General features: G+C 46.3%; 1 protein-coding gene across 4 annotated transcripts in view; it reads left to right on the forward strand.

Annotated features, from left to right (window-relative positions):
- Nucleotides 1-16,724, forward strand: part of GOLIM4 (golgi integral membrane protein 4) — a 105,660-nt gene that overhangs the window by 67,068 nt on the left and 21,868 nt on the right. For 3 of the 4 annotated variants that reach the window (XM_029615587.1, XM_029615586.1, XM_029615585.1), the window contains 4 exons: nt 4,610-4,692; nt 12,384-12,467; nt 13,636-13,791; nt 14,216-14,563. In XM_029615587.1, the coding sequence (XP_029471447.1) occupies nt 4,610-4,692; nt 12,384-12,467; nt 13,636-13,791; nt 14,216-14,563 (671 nt within the window). The remainder of the gene's footprint in view (nt 1-4,609; nt 4,693-12,383; nt 12,468-13,635; nt 13,792-14,215; nt 14,564-16,724) is intronic. The other variant, XM_029615588.1, reaches the window with a different exon arrangement.

Below are 16,724 nucleotides of genomic sequence, written 5' to 3' on the forward strand. Positions count from 1 at the left end.
CTTGAGTTGAGGTTGGAGTCTGATCGAGGTATAGAAAAGCTGGTGAAGATTAGTGAGTGATCTGACCATGGGACTTTTTTACAATTTGGTTGTTTTGTGAGAGAAATACTGGTGTTTGTAAAGAGGAGATCAAGCGTGTGGCCTGCTTTGTGAGTGGGTTTGTTGATTTGTTGACTGAAACCCATCGCTGACAGTGAGGTGAGGAAAGCTTCACAGTTTGTTGAGAGGGGGACTTTGTCAACATGTAAGTTAAAGTCGCCCAGGATTATAGCAGGGGAGTCAAGATTAAGATGTAAGGTTATGGTTTCAATAATAGGTGAGGGGTCTGACTCTAGTAAGCCTGGAGGGGCATAGACTAGAAGGATTTGGAGATGTTCTGATTTGAACAATCCTAGTTCTAGTTTGGTAATAGTACTGATTGGGTGGTGTGTGAACCTTAAGGATTTTTTTGCAGCGAGGAAGATACCCCCTCCTCTTTTTTTTTTGTCTTGGGATGGAGAAGAAATCATAAGTCTGTGTTGGTAGTTGGTTGATAAGTGTGATGTCTGTGGATTTGAGCCATGTTTCTGTTATGGCGCAAAAATCTGGGGTTGTGTCCTGCAGTATGTCGTTGAGTATAAGAGTTTTGTTGGTGAGTGATTGGGCGTTGAATAGGATTATGGTAAATAGGGTGAGACCTAGGAACTGTGTTGTGGGGGAAATCATGATTGGGGTGAGTGATTTGTAGGTGCGTGGGCGGTAGTGCATTATTGTTGCTGGAGACTGGATGAGTGCTACTAGGCTGGATGAGTGCTGCTCATATATATATATATATATATATATATATATGTCATATAGTTATATATATATATATATATATCTCGTGCCCCCAGAGTGCAGTGCAACTGCACAGTCTGCTGCCCTCTCCCACTACCACCACCGTGTAGAAACAGCTGGCGTATATTTTCTTTTAAAGGGAGCAATCCCAAAATAGGATCAAATTGAGTAATTTCATTTTGGAACTGCCGATTATATTCTTCTATTAAAATGGAACTGACTGAGCAGGTACCATGACGAGCATTGCTCATGTAAGGATGAAAAAGCCACATCGCAGGCCCCGCCCCCCACACACCATTCTGTAGGAGTGAGTGAGCATCCCAAGCCCTGTCTTCTGTGAGTCTCTGAAAATCTGGCCCCTTAGCGCTAAGCCAAGGAATATCTAGTATACAAAAAATAGATTCAGACATCGTTTTTAGAATGTGTAGTATCTTTGCTGACAAGGAGAAGAAGAAAAACAAGAAAGTGGCAAAGTCTCAAGAGCAAGCTCTTAATTCAGCAAATAAAAAGCCTGAGCAGGAAATGCAGACTTTAGCTCTCCATCCAAGTTCATCACAGAATACACAGGTGCCTGATAAGCCACCCAACTAGATTCTTGGCCTAATTTGCCTGAAGAAGTCAATGACATTATGCTGTCTGAGATCTTGCCTCACTTCTTACCTACAGGGTGTCACTACAGTTATGACTGCTGCTTGAAAATGTGTTGAGTCGTGATGTGCTGCTCCTTGGCCTTCAATTTGGGTCAAGGTTGGATTGACCAGGAATATCACAGGACAGAAAGATAATATTCTGGTGCGACAATCAGGCGATTGTTGAAGTGATTAACAGACAGGCTGCACGTAGCCCCCAGGTTGCTGAGTCACTGAGGGAAGTGGTTTTGCGGTGTCTGCGGCAGAATATGACCATGTGGGCAAAGCATCTGTCTGGAGCTAGTAATTGTTTTGCAGATTCACTGCCCTGGGCTAAATAGGATTTATTTTGACAGCAGGTTGCAGGAGAGCAGTACCAGACAAGTTGTGGGAGATTGGAGCTCAACTGCATGGGACCTACTGAAGAGATCAGTGGCCCCCAGCACATAGCATACTGCAGATGATATGACAGGATGCAGGGTTTCTTGAAACAACGTGGATGGGTAGAGGGCCCAGTGCAAGATAAACTCATTGTTAAATATGTCGCCTGGGCAAGGGAGACGAGGTTATCAAGGGGGGATGGTGGCTAACCAACTGGCAGGTTTTGCTTTCTTTTCTAAGGTGAGGGGATGGGAGGGGGGATCTTGTATAGAGTGTTATGGTCAGGAAGATGCTGACTGGCTGCGCGAGGAAGGTTGGACCTGTGCGGGATTGGAGATGCCCCATAATCCATGAATTGTTCATCAGTTGTCATCACTCCAGGTGATTTGTGAGTTGGGGTTCGGGACTAACTTATTCCGGGCAACATTTTCCTTGGCATCTTTTGGGGCCTTGTGGGTGGGCGAGTTGTGGCTGCATCCAAGAATGATTCTGGTTTCAATGGCATCCTTATGTGTAATTTGCAAGTGAAGGACCAGGTAGCTTATATTCTAGTACATAGATCCAAGACGGACCAGACTGGTAAAGGGACCAGCATATGTTTGAACCAGGTTGGGTCACAAGTCACATACCTGGTCAGAGATTTAAACATCTATCTGAATGGAAGACTGGGAAGCATTGCACGCTTACTTTATTCATGCCGATGGTGTGCCCTTTACCAACGAAAATTGAAATAGGGTTTTTTGAGCCACATTGGTGCATGTGGGATTGGACCCTAATGGGTATGGGATGCATTCATTTAGGATTGGGGCAGTCACCAGTGTGGCATAGGAAAGCCTGAACATGAACACTAGAGAAGCAGGTGGTGGAGGGCCTCTGCAGTCAACTTGTATGTAAGATTGGAAATGTGCATTGTAGGTATTAATGTTTCATTGAAGGTCTGCCACAGGTGAAGGACTGGTCTGGATTGTGAGACGTTCTTTCATCCATTGGGCAGCCAAGAGGGCAAGAGGGAGGCAGTGCGGGACACATTTGGGCATGGCTCCATTTGGTGTTCAAGTTTTGTGGATGGGGAGACGTGGTATGCAATGGGAGCAGCTGTCGCCATTCTTATGTCGTAGATTGGTGTCCACCAGGCCAGAAGTAGCCATCATCCATCTGGGAGGCAATGACTTGGGGAAGTTGTCATGTAAACAATTGATGAGATCAAGAAGAATACTGCCGAGTTGGTTTCCTTATTTTTACCCAGCATGATTGTGGTGGTCAGACATAATTCCATGTATTAAATGGTGCGCTGTAAAGTTGTGGGGCAGAGGCCAGAAAAAAGTTAATAGGCAAATTGGTGTATGGGTACAGAAGCTGGGAGGCCAGCAGATTAAACAGGAATGGGCTGATGCTTTATGCAGAGGTTTTTATAGATCCGATAAGATACATCTGTCTGACATTGGGTAGGACCTTTTCAACAATGCATTACAGGAAACATTAGAAAGGGAGCAGCTGAACTTATGTAACGGTGAGGTTGGCGTGGGGGGAGCATGAAGCAAGTGGCCCACTGCCTTAAGCCAGTGGTGGGGTAACCGAGCAGGTAGGCACCTTGCAAGTGACTGCAAAGCACATGGCAACAAAATGTTCTTTGGGGTGGTATGACAACGTGCAGTAGGGGCATAACATACCAGGGTAGTGAGGCCTCCCTTGCTTTGGAAACATAGCAAGGGGTTGGATCAAGGAGACTATCTTGCTTGGCTAAGATGCACAGTGATAAAGGGGATCTATTGGGATTGATATTCACTGGACCAGCTTGGGTTGGTGCATTTAGTAATTAGTGTTAGAATTAATAAAGCTGCGGCCTGTTTTCCCCCACAATTAGTGTCTCGTGGCTGTTTTTTGTATGATTGTGAGGGTTGAGGGTCGGGTGAGGTCACTGAGGCTGCCAATCTTATTGATAGTTGAAGTGCCCATCATTAGCTTTAAAGCGAGCAGGGTAACAGCTTTTTCTTTCTGCTTGTTGTTGGAATTTTCAATAATTTTTGGGGTTTCTTGAGACAATTTTAGCAGTCACCAAATTCTGTAAAACACTTGTCTACAGTCTTGCCTATGTCCTCTGATCCCAGCTTTCACCTCAACCTAATTTTTAGGCAATCCACTCTTTTGTAATAAAGATTGCTTCAGCATCGCGCTCCGCACAAAATGCAATATACTTCAGTCAATCTGTCACTGTTTTTTGCCATCGTACGTTCCCGCCATAAATAATACATTTAAGTAATGTATAAGTTACTGTTAAATTCCAAATTGAATGCCCTACACAATGGTAAAAAAATTATATTTTGGAGAATCCAGTGGGGTGCGGGGGGGGGGGCAAAGATTATGCCACACCCGGTATATAGCAGCGATGATTAAACCCATCTCAGTCACAAACAGGCAGGGAGAAACCTGTCCACATACGCCTATTCTTAAAAGTAGAGTGTCCGGGTGCCTCTGCGACTGTTCTGATCATTGTGGGTGTGTATGTCCTTGGAGGAGGAGCTGAAGTGTCTCGAGCTGTGTGTGTTTATTGCCTGGTTCTAGGTATTTTGTTCTTGCCTGTGTATTTAATTGGGTTGGGGGTTGTAGGTTTTTCACTCCCATGGTGGTTCCAAATTTTGTAGTTTTACTGTGGGTAAAATGGGTAATACTGCATGTTGTCCTCCCCACTTGTCAGATTGGTGTCTCTCTCTTTTGTGGAGAGGAGCTACTGGCAGGCCACTTAGCCAGTGATTTGTCATTTCATGATCTTTTGTCTTTCCTAGAAAATGTCTATAATTTACGGGAAGAGAATAGACAGTTACGAAAAGCTCATCAAGACATCCATGTACAGCTTCAAGACGTGAAGGTAAAATGTTAACACAAATTCCCCCTATCTGAACCCCTCTGTAGCTTCAGTGCTTGTTATCTGAAGTCCTTTGAGATGGATTTAACATATTTATTTTAAGTGTATGGCTCATCCAGGCAATAAAAAAAAGTAGATCAAGAGGAAATAATATGACACTAAATAATTGGGTGTGGCTACTGTAGTTTTGCTTTAGAAAACTGGTCACTATATCCAAGGAAGGCCAAGCACCCTTACATTGCAGAGGAGCAGTGTTCTGCATCACGGTTCAATTAATCTTGAGATACGTAGGAAAATTGGTTCATACCTGCTAATTTTCATTCCTGTAGTACCACAAATCAGTCCAGACTCCTGGGTATTGCCTCCCTTCCAGCAGATGGAGACAGCGAAAGTTTTACTGACACTGCTACTTAACCACGTGTGCCACCTGTAGTTCATTATTAATCTATACCCAAGCAAATCTTAAAAAAAAAAAAAATTCCATATTTCTCTAAAAACAATCAAAACATCCAAAACTTTCAAAATATGAAAATATCCTCTGCTATAAAAAAAAAAGACGAGTGGACGACTCTTCTCTTCTCCCCCCCCCCCCCCCTCAATAGAATGGGCAGGTTCTGGACTGATCTGTGGGACTACAAGAATGAAAATTGGCAGGTAAGAACCAATTTTGCTTTCCCTGTACGTTACCTGGATCAGTCCAGACTCCTGGGATGTACCAGAGCTCCCTACTCAGGGTGGGACCTGGAGAGTCCCGCTCGCAAACGCTGTCTGCCTCCTTGCACAACTTCAGCAGGCTTTCTTGCGTCTGCTGCACCCAGCAGAGACGAGCACGTTGCATAAAACTAGCAGCACGCAAACCCAGGGGGTGAGATCTCAGAAATCCTCTTGAGGTGCACCTCCAATTTACATTCCTGAACGTCCTTCAACGTCGCGGACCCTACCGAAGGGGTAGTCACCTTCTTAGTAACCACTGAAACCGCAGCATCAACTTTAGGGAGAGCAACAAGTTCCAACGCCTGTTCAGGCAATGGATAAATCTTCGCCATGGCCCTTCCCTCCTTTAACCTGCAATCGGGGGCTCCCCATTCTGCTTCTTTACCAACTTGTGTTACGGGAAGGCCGTCGGGGAACCCCGCATCCCATCCAGGACCAGATCGGCCCCCTCCAAATCTGTGTCGTCCTGGGGGATTTTAACCCCTAGACCCAGAGGCAGCAAGGCATCCAGCTCTTCCTTTCTAAAAAGACATACCACCTTCGAGTCATCCCCTTTGGGGACCGGCGCTTCTGGATCCTCCCCTTGACCCGCACCTCCTGCCACTGGATCTACAGGAACATCCTGGTCAGGAGCCTCCTCTGCCCCCATGGTAGCCTTGCCAGACTCATCGGACTTATCCCCCCCTGGGCCAGAACCCGAGAGGGGACCCAACAACCTCTGGACAGGGGAAACCTGTTGTCTCCCAGAACAAATTCTGTTTTGGGCCAACCGAACGCCCCTCTGTTGGCTGGGAATCCCTAGCCTCAAACACTGCCTGCTGCTTGGCCAGGTAAGAATCATGCAGTAGCAACACACAGGACAGTTGAGAATGGCCTTAATGCTCCAGACCCCACAAGAAAGAAGCCAGAGACCAGCAACATGGGGCTCCCTTCCTTCTCAAAGTCCTCCTGATTGCTCCTGGAGACAGAACGGGCCGGAGACTAGCATGGGGATGCATCCGCCCCTCCCCTCCTCCGACAGCATGGGAACGGCCGAGAGTGAATCCAAGGTGACCGCCGTTCCCGCGCTGATCCGGGAAAGGATCAGCACCCTGGCCAGAGCCCTGGAGGACCTCCGCTGTTTTGCGGCTGTAGGGTGATCGGACGAGCCCTCCCCGCCCTCTGAACACCCATGCCGACTAAGCCACAACCGCTTCGAGCTGCATGCACGGCATGCAGAGCCCCAGTCTATCACGAACGGGGAGAAGCTTGCCTGAAACACAAGCGGGAGAAAAATAAAATAAACCTACTTCAGCCACCCAACACTGAGGACGCTGCCGCCTGCACAGCCGAGCCGTGCTACTGCCTTCAGTTCTTTTTACAATTCACTTTGGCAGGCGTTAATTTCTGAACATAAAATATAGGGCTTGGCTGCACATTTTACTTTCTGGATAGTGCGGGAATGACTAATAGGCCCATCAACTTGCATTTGCATGTTGCGGGCGCTATTAGTTTCGAGGGGGTTGGCAGCGAGTTTTTGACGCGCTATTACCCCTTACTGTATAAGGGGTAAAAGTAGCATGTCGAAAACGCATGGCCGAACGCGGGCTAACAGTGCGCTCTACCGGAGCGCACTTTACTGTATTGGCCCGTTTAAAAATAGACTTGTCTTTATTTCTTTTTCTTGCTGCATACAGCCTGTGTCTATATGCCACTAGTGAGCTGGCTAGCAGGAACAGTTACATGGGGAAATTATGAATACAAGCCCTTGAATGAAAAACCACATAGACCCTTAAATAAAAGGGAAGCAAAGCCTAGAATAACCCAATAAGGAAGTGGCAAGCAAAACCTTTATTAGCATGTGACTGCTAATTAAAAAAAAAAAGTGAATGTGGAGTATTACATTGTTAACTTGGGTGGAAATAATCTCCTTTTATGTCAGACTTTGTATTTTATTTTTAGAGGAAATCATGCTTTTATGATACAACTGTGTTGGGATGTCCTGTCACTGGTGGTCAGTTAAAGCCAACAGTGTTAAAATGTTCCCTGGTGGATGTACAAGATTTCTTCGCTTTTTCCCAGGGAGTGTCCTGTCCTCTTCAGGGCACCAGCAAGGATCCTGGGCTTCTGGATCTGCTTTAGTAATAGAGTATCAGGGGAGCAAATAGACAAACAAGTACATAGGGCATGGAAGATGCTGCCTCCCCCCCTCCCCCTAACAAATTCAATATTTCCTAGCGTGTAGCCAAATGGACTCAGGACCAGTGGGTATAGTGTGCTCCTGATAGCAGTTGACAGAGTCAGATTTCAGCGCTGACGTCAGCCTACATATACCCATGCAGGAAGCTCAGCTCTTCAATATTTCTCAGTCTCCTAAGTAGATAGGGACACTACACACACTAGAATAGTGTTAGCAATTTTAAAACAAAGAAAGAAAACTTACCTCTACAAGACGAGCCCTGCTCTCCCGCGGTGATACCTAAGGGTCCCTCCCCCAGTCAAGAATTCCTGAGGTGATTTCTGAGATCCCTCGGAGGCAAGCCTCGGTCCAGTAGCCGGCTCCCGGCATGGACTTAGCCCCCAGGGTGGCTGAGAGGCAGCGGGTGCAGAATCGAGCACGGCGGTGATGGTAATTCCCTCTTCCCCCGCAACCGGAGACCGCCCGGCACGAGACCGGGAAACGCCGAGACCAGGTAAGGTAGAAACCTCTCTTAAAGTCTCCGGTCTCCGAGGCTCGATTTGCCACACAGATCGTCCCTTCCAGCATCTGTTTCATCGGGTTGAGCAGCCCCGGTGTTGGGCGCATAGCTGCCTGCATAAAGGGCCTGAGTGCACAAATATTGCTGTGCACACTGCGGCGCACACATCTCAGCCAGGCGCACAAGTAGTGGCCTGCGCACACATCTTTAGGCATTCCGCACACACATCTTCGGTGCACTCGGAGCGCTCAACCAAGCCTCCCGGCGTGCATTCCTACATGCACAGACAAGTTTTGAAGCTCACCATGAGCACAAACCATGGCACTGCCTGCCAAGAAGGCCAGGAGACAAGCCCTCTGCCCAGCCTGCCACCTGAGAGCTGCGCAACCAGAAGTGGCCTCCTCCCTATGCCAGCAGTGCGAAGAGGCTCAGGGGGAACCAAAGCAAGGTCCCTCACAGCCAGTAGAGGGATCCGGATCCACTAATGAGTACCCCAGACCTCTGTATCTCCAACTCTGCTCCTACACAGGAAGACACCTCCGGGACCTCCCTATAACGCCCCCTGGAATCAACATGGACCCAGGGACTTTTTCTTGGGTGGAATTCTTCAAAGGCTACAAACCTTTGTCCAAGCGCACTCAGTACCGATTGTGACCCAGTCCCAGTTGCCACCAGAAACGCAAGACGTTCCAAGGACCTCTTGGGCCCATCGAGACGTGCCCTTCCTAAGCAAGAGCCTCCCTTCCGGGGATACAGACACCTTGGAGGACGAGGCTGACTCCCTGGAGGAAGGAGAAATCCCCCAGGGATGGATCCATACCGAACCATGCTGCGATTCTTCTCCAAAGACTAGTTCCCAGCACCTGAAGACGCTGGACATTCCAGGCACGGACACCACAGCGGAACCAAAGATAAACCCCATCTTGTTCTCCCTCTGTCAGGCCTTATGCTATTTTCCAGTGTTGCAAGCAGTACAGCAACTGATTGACCTGAGGCCAGCTTCAAAGAAGGATGGGCCCTAGAAGCCCTATATCCCTTGGAACCCGCAGCTATGGAACTCCTGCGGTTCCCAAAGGTGGACGCCATGGTCTGCGCAACCTCCAAGCCCACGACCATTCCCATCGAGGGAGGAGCGGCACTAAAGGATGCCCAGGATAGATGACTGGAATCCATCCTTAAACAGTCTTTTGATGTAGCAGCAATGACTCTTCAGATTGCTTCCTGCTGTGCCCGCTCTCCCGGCGCGCACGCAGGCCACTCGCCTGTGCGCGCGATACAGTATTTAAATGAGGCCCAGCGGTAGAAACGGGCAAAAGAAGTGGCGGCTGTCAGCGGGTTTGACAGCCGAGGCTCAATTTTGCCGGCGTCTGTTCTCGAGCCCGCTGACAGCCACGGGCTCAGAAACCGGACGCCAGCAAAATTGAGCGTCCAGTTTTCGACCCAACAGCCGCCGACAGACTTCAAATTTCTCTTCGGGACCTCCGACTTAATATCGCCATGTTATTAAGTAGGAGGGTGCTGGAAGAAATTAGCGCCTACCTTTGGGTAGGCGCTAATTTCTGAAAGTTAAAATGTGCGGCTTGGCTGTACATTTTACTTACTGAATCGCGCAGGAATACCTAATAGGGCCGTCAACATGCATTTGCATGTTGAGGGCGCTATTAGGTTCGGCGGGTTAGACGCGCATTTTCCGCCCCTTACTGAATAAGGGGTAAGGGAAAACGTGCGTCCAATGGCGTCGGAGCGCACTGTACTGTATCGGCCCGAATGAGAATCAACAGACCTATCCACCGGAAGAAGTCATAGGGGGCAGACTTTACCCTCTTCTACCAAAGATGGATCGAGATAACGTCTGACAAAGGGGTCCTAACTATCATTCGAGAGGAATACTATCTGGACTTCCTCAGCATCCCTCCAGACAAATTTGTGAGATCACCATGCCACGCCCTTTCCAAGAGGATGGCAGTGGAAACCACACTGACAAAACTACTCACCCTAAAGGCTATAACTCCGGTGCCCATGCACCAACAAAATACTGGTCACTATTCCATCTATTTTATCGTTCCCAAGAAGGAAGGAACGTTCCAGCCCATCCTAGACCTCAAGTCTGTCAATCGTTACCTGAGGGTACCACACTTCCGCATGGAAACCCTGCACTCAGTCATAAGGGCAGTACAGCCGGGAGAATTCCTGACCTCACTGGATCTATCCAAAGCCTATCTCCACATACTGGTCCATCAAGACCATCAGCACTTCCTACGCTTTGCGATACTGGACCATCATTACCAGTTCCGGGCGCTATCCTTCGGACTAGCCACCGCCCCTCGGACCTTCACCAAAATCGTGGTGGAAACACTGAGGAAAGAAGGAATCCTCGTACATCCTTACCTGGACGATTGGCTAATCAGAGCAAAATCTCCAGAGGAAAGTCACCAAGCGACCACCAGAGTCAAGAATCTGCTGCAGAATCTCGGGTGGGTCGTCAACACAGCCAAGAGCTGCCTGTCGGGAACCGTTCCTCAGGTTCACACAGGGAGCCATACAGCTATGCACTGTCCCCTCCTTCCACTGAAAGTGTTTTCTCAATTTCACCTAAACCAAACCATCTCGCTACCATCTCCAGACGAACGTAAGGATGCGGAAGATTCATGCTTTCTTCGCCATCTTAACATTGGCAGATTCCTAGTCCGATACCTAGAAAGATCGGAATCTGTGCGAAAGACGGACCACCTATTCGTCCTTCACAGCGGGAAGAAACTGGGAAGCGGCCTCGCGGGCAACCATAGCCCGCTAGATCAAAGAACTAATTAAGGCGGCCTATGTAGAGGCAAGGAAGCCTCGACCTCTGCGAGTCAAGGCCCATTCACCAAGGGCCCAGGCAGTGTCCTGGGCGAAAACCAAAATGCTGTTGCCCGCCGAGATCTGTCGGGCGGCGACGTGGTCCTCCATACACACCTTCTCCAGGTTCTACCGCCTGGATGTCCAGGCCCGGGAGGACACAACCTTTGCAAGGGCAGTACTAAGTGGGCCACGGGCAGCCTCCCGCCCTGTTCGGGAGTAGCTTTTGTGCATCCCATTGGTCCTGAGTACATCTGGCTACACACTAGGAAATGGAGAAATTACTTACCTGATAATTTTGTTTTCCTTAGTGTAGACAGATGGACTCAGCATCCCGCCCACAGCTGCCCCGGAATTGGAAAACTCGGGTGAAAAACACCAAGAACAAGACAAGCACAGATAAGCCAGTTCGACACCCCTAGTTCAAGACATCCTAGTTGCCTGGTGTTGGCATTATTCAGTTGAGTGCACTGGCGATCTCCAATTTGGAAATCAGTTAACCAGTCCTAATTAATCAAGTTAACCAAGTTAATCAAGTTATTAGAGCATAAATATATCCATAATTGCTTTTCGAGGAGAATACTGAAGAGCTAAACTTCCTGCATGGGTATATGTAGGCTGACGGCAGCTTTGAAATCTGTATCTGTCTCCCATCTGCTATCAGGAGTACACTATACCCATTGGTCCTGAGTCCATCTGTCTACACTAAGGAAAACGAAATTATCAGGTAAGTAATTTCTCCATCTCATATCGTCAGTGCTTGGAATGTTGCTTTAATCATGACGCTCTTCATCGTGGATGTGAGGCTGAGCCTACAATTTTTGGCCACCTCATTGGAATTCAAATGAGTATAACATTTCTTTGGATATTTGAACACGCACCTTGTTCAGTGTTGATAAAGAGTGGATTTTTTTTTTTTTGACTGCCTGCACATATAACCTTAAATGAACAAAAAATAAATTTGTGCAGAGATTGTATATCTCCTTTTAAATTTTACTTTAAAATTTGCCGTCTTTTGTCTTTATATTTTTTGGTTTTGCCTTTTTTTTTTTCTTTTTTTTTTTTCTTTAATTTTCTGAATTTTAGGCTCTCAAATGACTTGGCTTCCAAGATTTTTTCCAGTCCTGTCTATCAGGGGGACTTTAGGTCCAAAGCATTTTGTGGTTATATGAGATAGGGTATATGTCTGGCTGGCTGTAAGCACCAGTAGCTTGAACAGAGTATAATCCTTTCAGCAGTGGCACGGAGTCAGCAGAATAAGGACGCTATAAACAAAGAGCAATGACTGAGCTGTATAAAATGTGAATTAAATTGATGCTAGTTTAAACTGTTTATCAGTGTGGAGATTATCATGATTTTATAAGGTTTGAAAAAGGAAAACCAACTTTTTCACGCTTTCCCCCACCCCTCGGGGGCGGGGGGGAGAATTTGAATCACAACATAAACAATGTTCTTTTATAATAGCAACAGCATAAGGGCTTGCGGTCTCAACATGATCAAGTTTTATTGACTTTGGAAGACCACAAGAGTGCGCTAGCGGCTGCACAGGTCAGAAGCAGCATTTGCTGGATCGCTTCCCTTCATCCCACGGCATGCATGCAGCCTTTTGCTTGCTCACATGGAACCGCTGCTTTCCTGGAGGTCTCCTTTCCAAGTGCTCTGCTTGGGCTGGTTCGCTTTTTTTTTTTTTTTTTTTTTTTTTTGTGTGCTGAAGAAAATAAGGGTTGGCAGGGGAGCACTGCGTTCCACGAGGGCGGCTGCTAATAAATTTTCTGGCAATGCAAATTGCTGCTTGTTCTTAACAGCTCTGTTAGAATGCACTGACTGAGAAAAACCGGCTCTTACCGCGAAAGCCGTTGTCCGTCTTCAGCCTTCTCTTGCTAATAATGTTCTCTTTCCGTACAGCCTGTTTGACGTTGGTTTGCTTGCGTTCTCCAGGCTTTTCTTTCGGCTGTCCACAGTTGGAAGCAATTGTCATTGGGTGGAGGCTAGTAGCTTAGAACAGTTATTTAGATGCGCCACATGTCCGCAGGTCATCAAAAGTAGACCAAGCTGGTTTTTGGGTTTTTTGGGGGTTTTTTGTTTGTATTTTCCCAGTTTGTCTCACTGCAGGGATAGATTTGCTGCTACCTTTTCAATTAGTGAAATGCTGAGTCCTTACAAGCAGTGGGACAGAACCAGGCCTGGCTCGGCCTGCTTCCAGGCCAGGTTTTTTGGGGTTTTTTTTTTTCTTTCTGGTTTAATATTCTTATCCCGCCCACCCCCCATCAATTCCCATCAGACACTTGGAAACGAAAAGAATTCTAAAAGGCAGCAAGGCCTCCGTGCAGCAGGGACCCCCACTCCATTACAGAACTTCTGAAGCCATCCTCTCGCCTCATTTATGTTGGCTGCCTCAATTTCCAGAGCCGTAATCCTTTTGACAGTTGTACCTTTTGTGTTTGGCATGGAAATAAAACCTTCTGAGAAGTTCCCATGTTATGCACGGTACAGGCTTTCTTCTGCAAGGCGAAGGGCATGGGTTTCCAGGAAATCAGAAGTACTTACTGCATGGAATGCGTCTCTACCCTTGCATGGTGCCTGACATGATTTTGAAGACGTCCCAAATGACCGCATGGGGAAAATCCCAATTTGGTTTGTGATTATGGTTATGTGACTAATTTAGAGGTGTGACTGATGAGCTGTTCGTGGGGGTTTTTTGGGTTTTTTTTCCTAGAGCCAGGTAGAGGAATATAAACAATTGAAAGATACCCTTAAGAAAATGCCGAGTCTTCGGGAAACAGAAAAGCAGCAGCCTCTACCGACTACACCCTCCGTGCCTAGTGATTCCGCAGCACGGCAGAGAAATGCAGCGATTGCAGAGCCGCTTGAGGTAAAAGGATAATCAGTTGATGAATGATCGGTCATGCCTGACTGCTGAAAACGGGATTATCTGGGGCCTTTGGTTCGTGCTGCATTTCAAGCCCCCACCTCTTGTATTACCGTATGCCAATAAAATGGCACGTAACAATTTTACAGTAACCCCCACTTAATTGCTACTATTTCTGCAACTCTAGCTGGCACATGGCAAATTTGGAATAGATATAAAATAAAACTGTATTCCCATCTATTCGGTTTTTCTGGGAAATAAGCAGCCACTCTCCCGGAACGGTTTAAAATCAGCAGCAGATTGTTGAACACATCAGATAAAATTTGGGAACAGCTTGAACTTTAAGGGCATGGTTAGGACTTCTTTTTATTTTTCATTTATATGAATTTGTGATCTAATCCTGCTGCCTCCCACCTGGCTTTCACAGAATGAGAGGAAACCACAGAAGCAAGAGGTAAAAGCTGAGCCTGGGAATATCCACTTCCACAACGCGCCAGAGGAAGCAGAGTTGCCTCCTCAGCCCAAAAGGGAGGCTGAGGTGGAGAGTCCCACTGAAACGGACGTCCAGCATCGGGCCGAGGAAGCAGAAGAGCACAAGAGAGAACTGGAAGAGGAGGAGATGGAGCAAGTGGGGCGGCCCGAGCGCCTGGTGGATGAGCAGGACCAGGTGCAAGAGGAGGAGCAGCAGGCACAGGCTGAAGAGAACCCCAAGGCCGGCGACCATGGCCAAGAGCAGGAAGAGGCAAATCTTCTGGAGGAGCAGGTGCGCTCTCAGGTACTGTCGGGGCACTTGTCCCTCCAGTTGATTTAACTTGACTTTTAAAAATACAGTGGTTTTAAATTTTAGTGTCTTTTTTTTTTTCACAGGGGAAAATAAAGTAGAGTTTTATAATATTTGATCTCCCTATCCAACCTGCATAAATAACATGCTTGTATTTTCGAAATAAAGGTCAACCCTTACAACTTGCCAGATGATTCCTGTTTGTCGGGCTCCTGAACCCATTTACATGTATATGGCATGTTCCCTTTTACGAAAAGAAGAAAAAAGCAAAATTTGGTCTTTATTTGCTTGAAAGTTAAGGGAAGAGTATTTGTGACTGATCAAAAACATGAAATGAGGAATTAGGGACCCCTGACTGGGTGCAGAACATTTGTAAGGGAGCTTTGCTGGTTGCTAAGACAGGCAGCCTTTCACTGGTCTCGGAGCTCTCTTAGGAAGGTACAGTGCTAAGTAGGTGGATTAGCACATGAAACTCCCCTATTAATGACTCTGGGAGTCCCAGGAATCAGTTTGGATGATTTAGTATATGCAGTTCTAAACTTAAGACCCTGCACTACCTTTGGAGTTGCCAGTGAATGTCCTCGCCATTCATTACCCTACTCTGGGTAATGAATGGTTGAGATAATGGGCAGGAATGCTTCTCTGTTCTAGCATCCATCAGATCGGTGTGTTCTGTTTAGAACGGTCAGTACCATAATTTATAACTCGGTAAGAAATGAACTCGTAGATCTGCACTATCCTAGTACAACACAATGTTTATCTAAAAGGATGCCAGGGCCTGAAATCATCCATCTTTGCTAGGGTTTATGAGAGGCTGTAATATCCTACTAAGGGTAAAATATAAGAATTCTCCAAAGATGATGAATGTGAGCTTTCAAAACCACACGGGTTACGTCTGAACAAGGGATTGCTGTGGGATCAAAAGTTCCTGCATAGCATCAGCTTTTTAAATAATTCTTATGCTGGGCTGATAAAAAGTATTGGAACCTGAAAAGAATCCACTTCTCTCCCGGGCCAGGACTGCTGCTAGAACTCGGGAATGGTTTCTGATGGCAGTCTTGTTTTTGACAATGGTGGAATTGTCTTATATGTATGACTTAAATAGTGGTAGAGTAAGAAACTATAATGGTGCATACTTTAAGCCACTGGGAAATTTTTAGCTTTTTTCAAAATGGAAACTCCTAAACTTGCTTCAGTAGGTCATTGGTTGGTGGTCAAAACTGACTTTGGATTTGGAGGGGTTTTTTCAAGCAAAAACCCCTGTAATTCAGTCTTCCAAAATCATATTTAAACATTCATTTTGGATGATAACTGAGCTAATGAAGTTAATGTTTTATTCCAAATCTGCTGTTCGCAGCATTGCTCGTCAGACATGTCTGTGGGGTATTAATTTTGCAGTGTATGTGATTCTGTTCTGCAGTACCTCTGCTTAGCGTGTGCTACTGAGGTATTCTGTTGCATGTTAAAATTTTTACTGTTAAATTGTAGAAAGATGTCACCGTCAAGTATAGATCCATGGTTGCCTGTAGTGGACAAACTCTATGCTTACTTTTAATTCGCCACAGGTTATAACATTTAAGAGGTGACGCTTAGAAATCCAGCTGGATTGATTCTGGATGATATCCAGATACAATGATTTTTGTATCACAGCAATTACAGTGCCTTGAAAAAATCATTTTTCGCATTCTGCTATCAAAAATAGTTGATTTCATTGACCAACACAACATCCTCATTGTGAAACTATAGCAATATTCAAGAAGTAATGGAGAATAAAAGAGCCAAAAAAATCTTGATTGCATGACTCTCTACACCCCTTGACTCCGTCCTTGTGGCAGCCCTTTTTGCAGCAGTAAAAGCCATGAGTCATTTAGGATACGTGTCCATAGTATGGACATGAATGAGGTAGATTTTGCTCATTCTTTTTGGCAGAAGAGATTAAGCTCTTTGAGATATGCTGGGGATAATCTGGACTGCAGTCTTCAAATCCTGCCAGAGATTTTCTATTGGATTCAGCTCTGGGCTTTTGACTGGGTTACTCATGGGCTTTATTTAACTTCTTATAGCACTTGTTATGGCAATTTTATGAACCACCGTGAGTTTGGTTTGCTATGACAAAGGTGTGAAGACATGCAGTCTAAACTTTTGGTATTTTTTT

The sequence above is a fragment of the Rhinatrema bivittatum genome, chromosome 9, assembly GCF_901001135.1.
Source record: "Rhinatrema bivittatum chromosome 9, aRhiBiv1.1, whole genome shotgun sequence".
Classification (NCBI taxonomy): Eukaryota; Metazoa; Chordata; class Amphibia; order Gymnophiona; family Rhinatrematidae; genus Rhinatrema; species Rhinatrema bivittatum.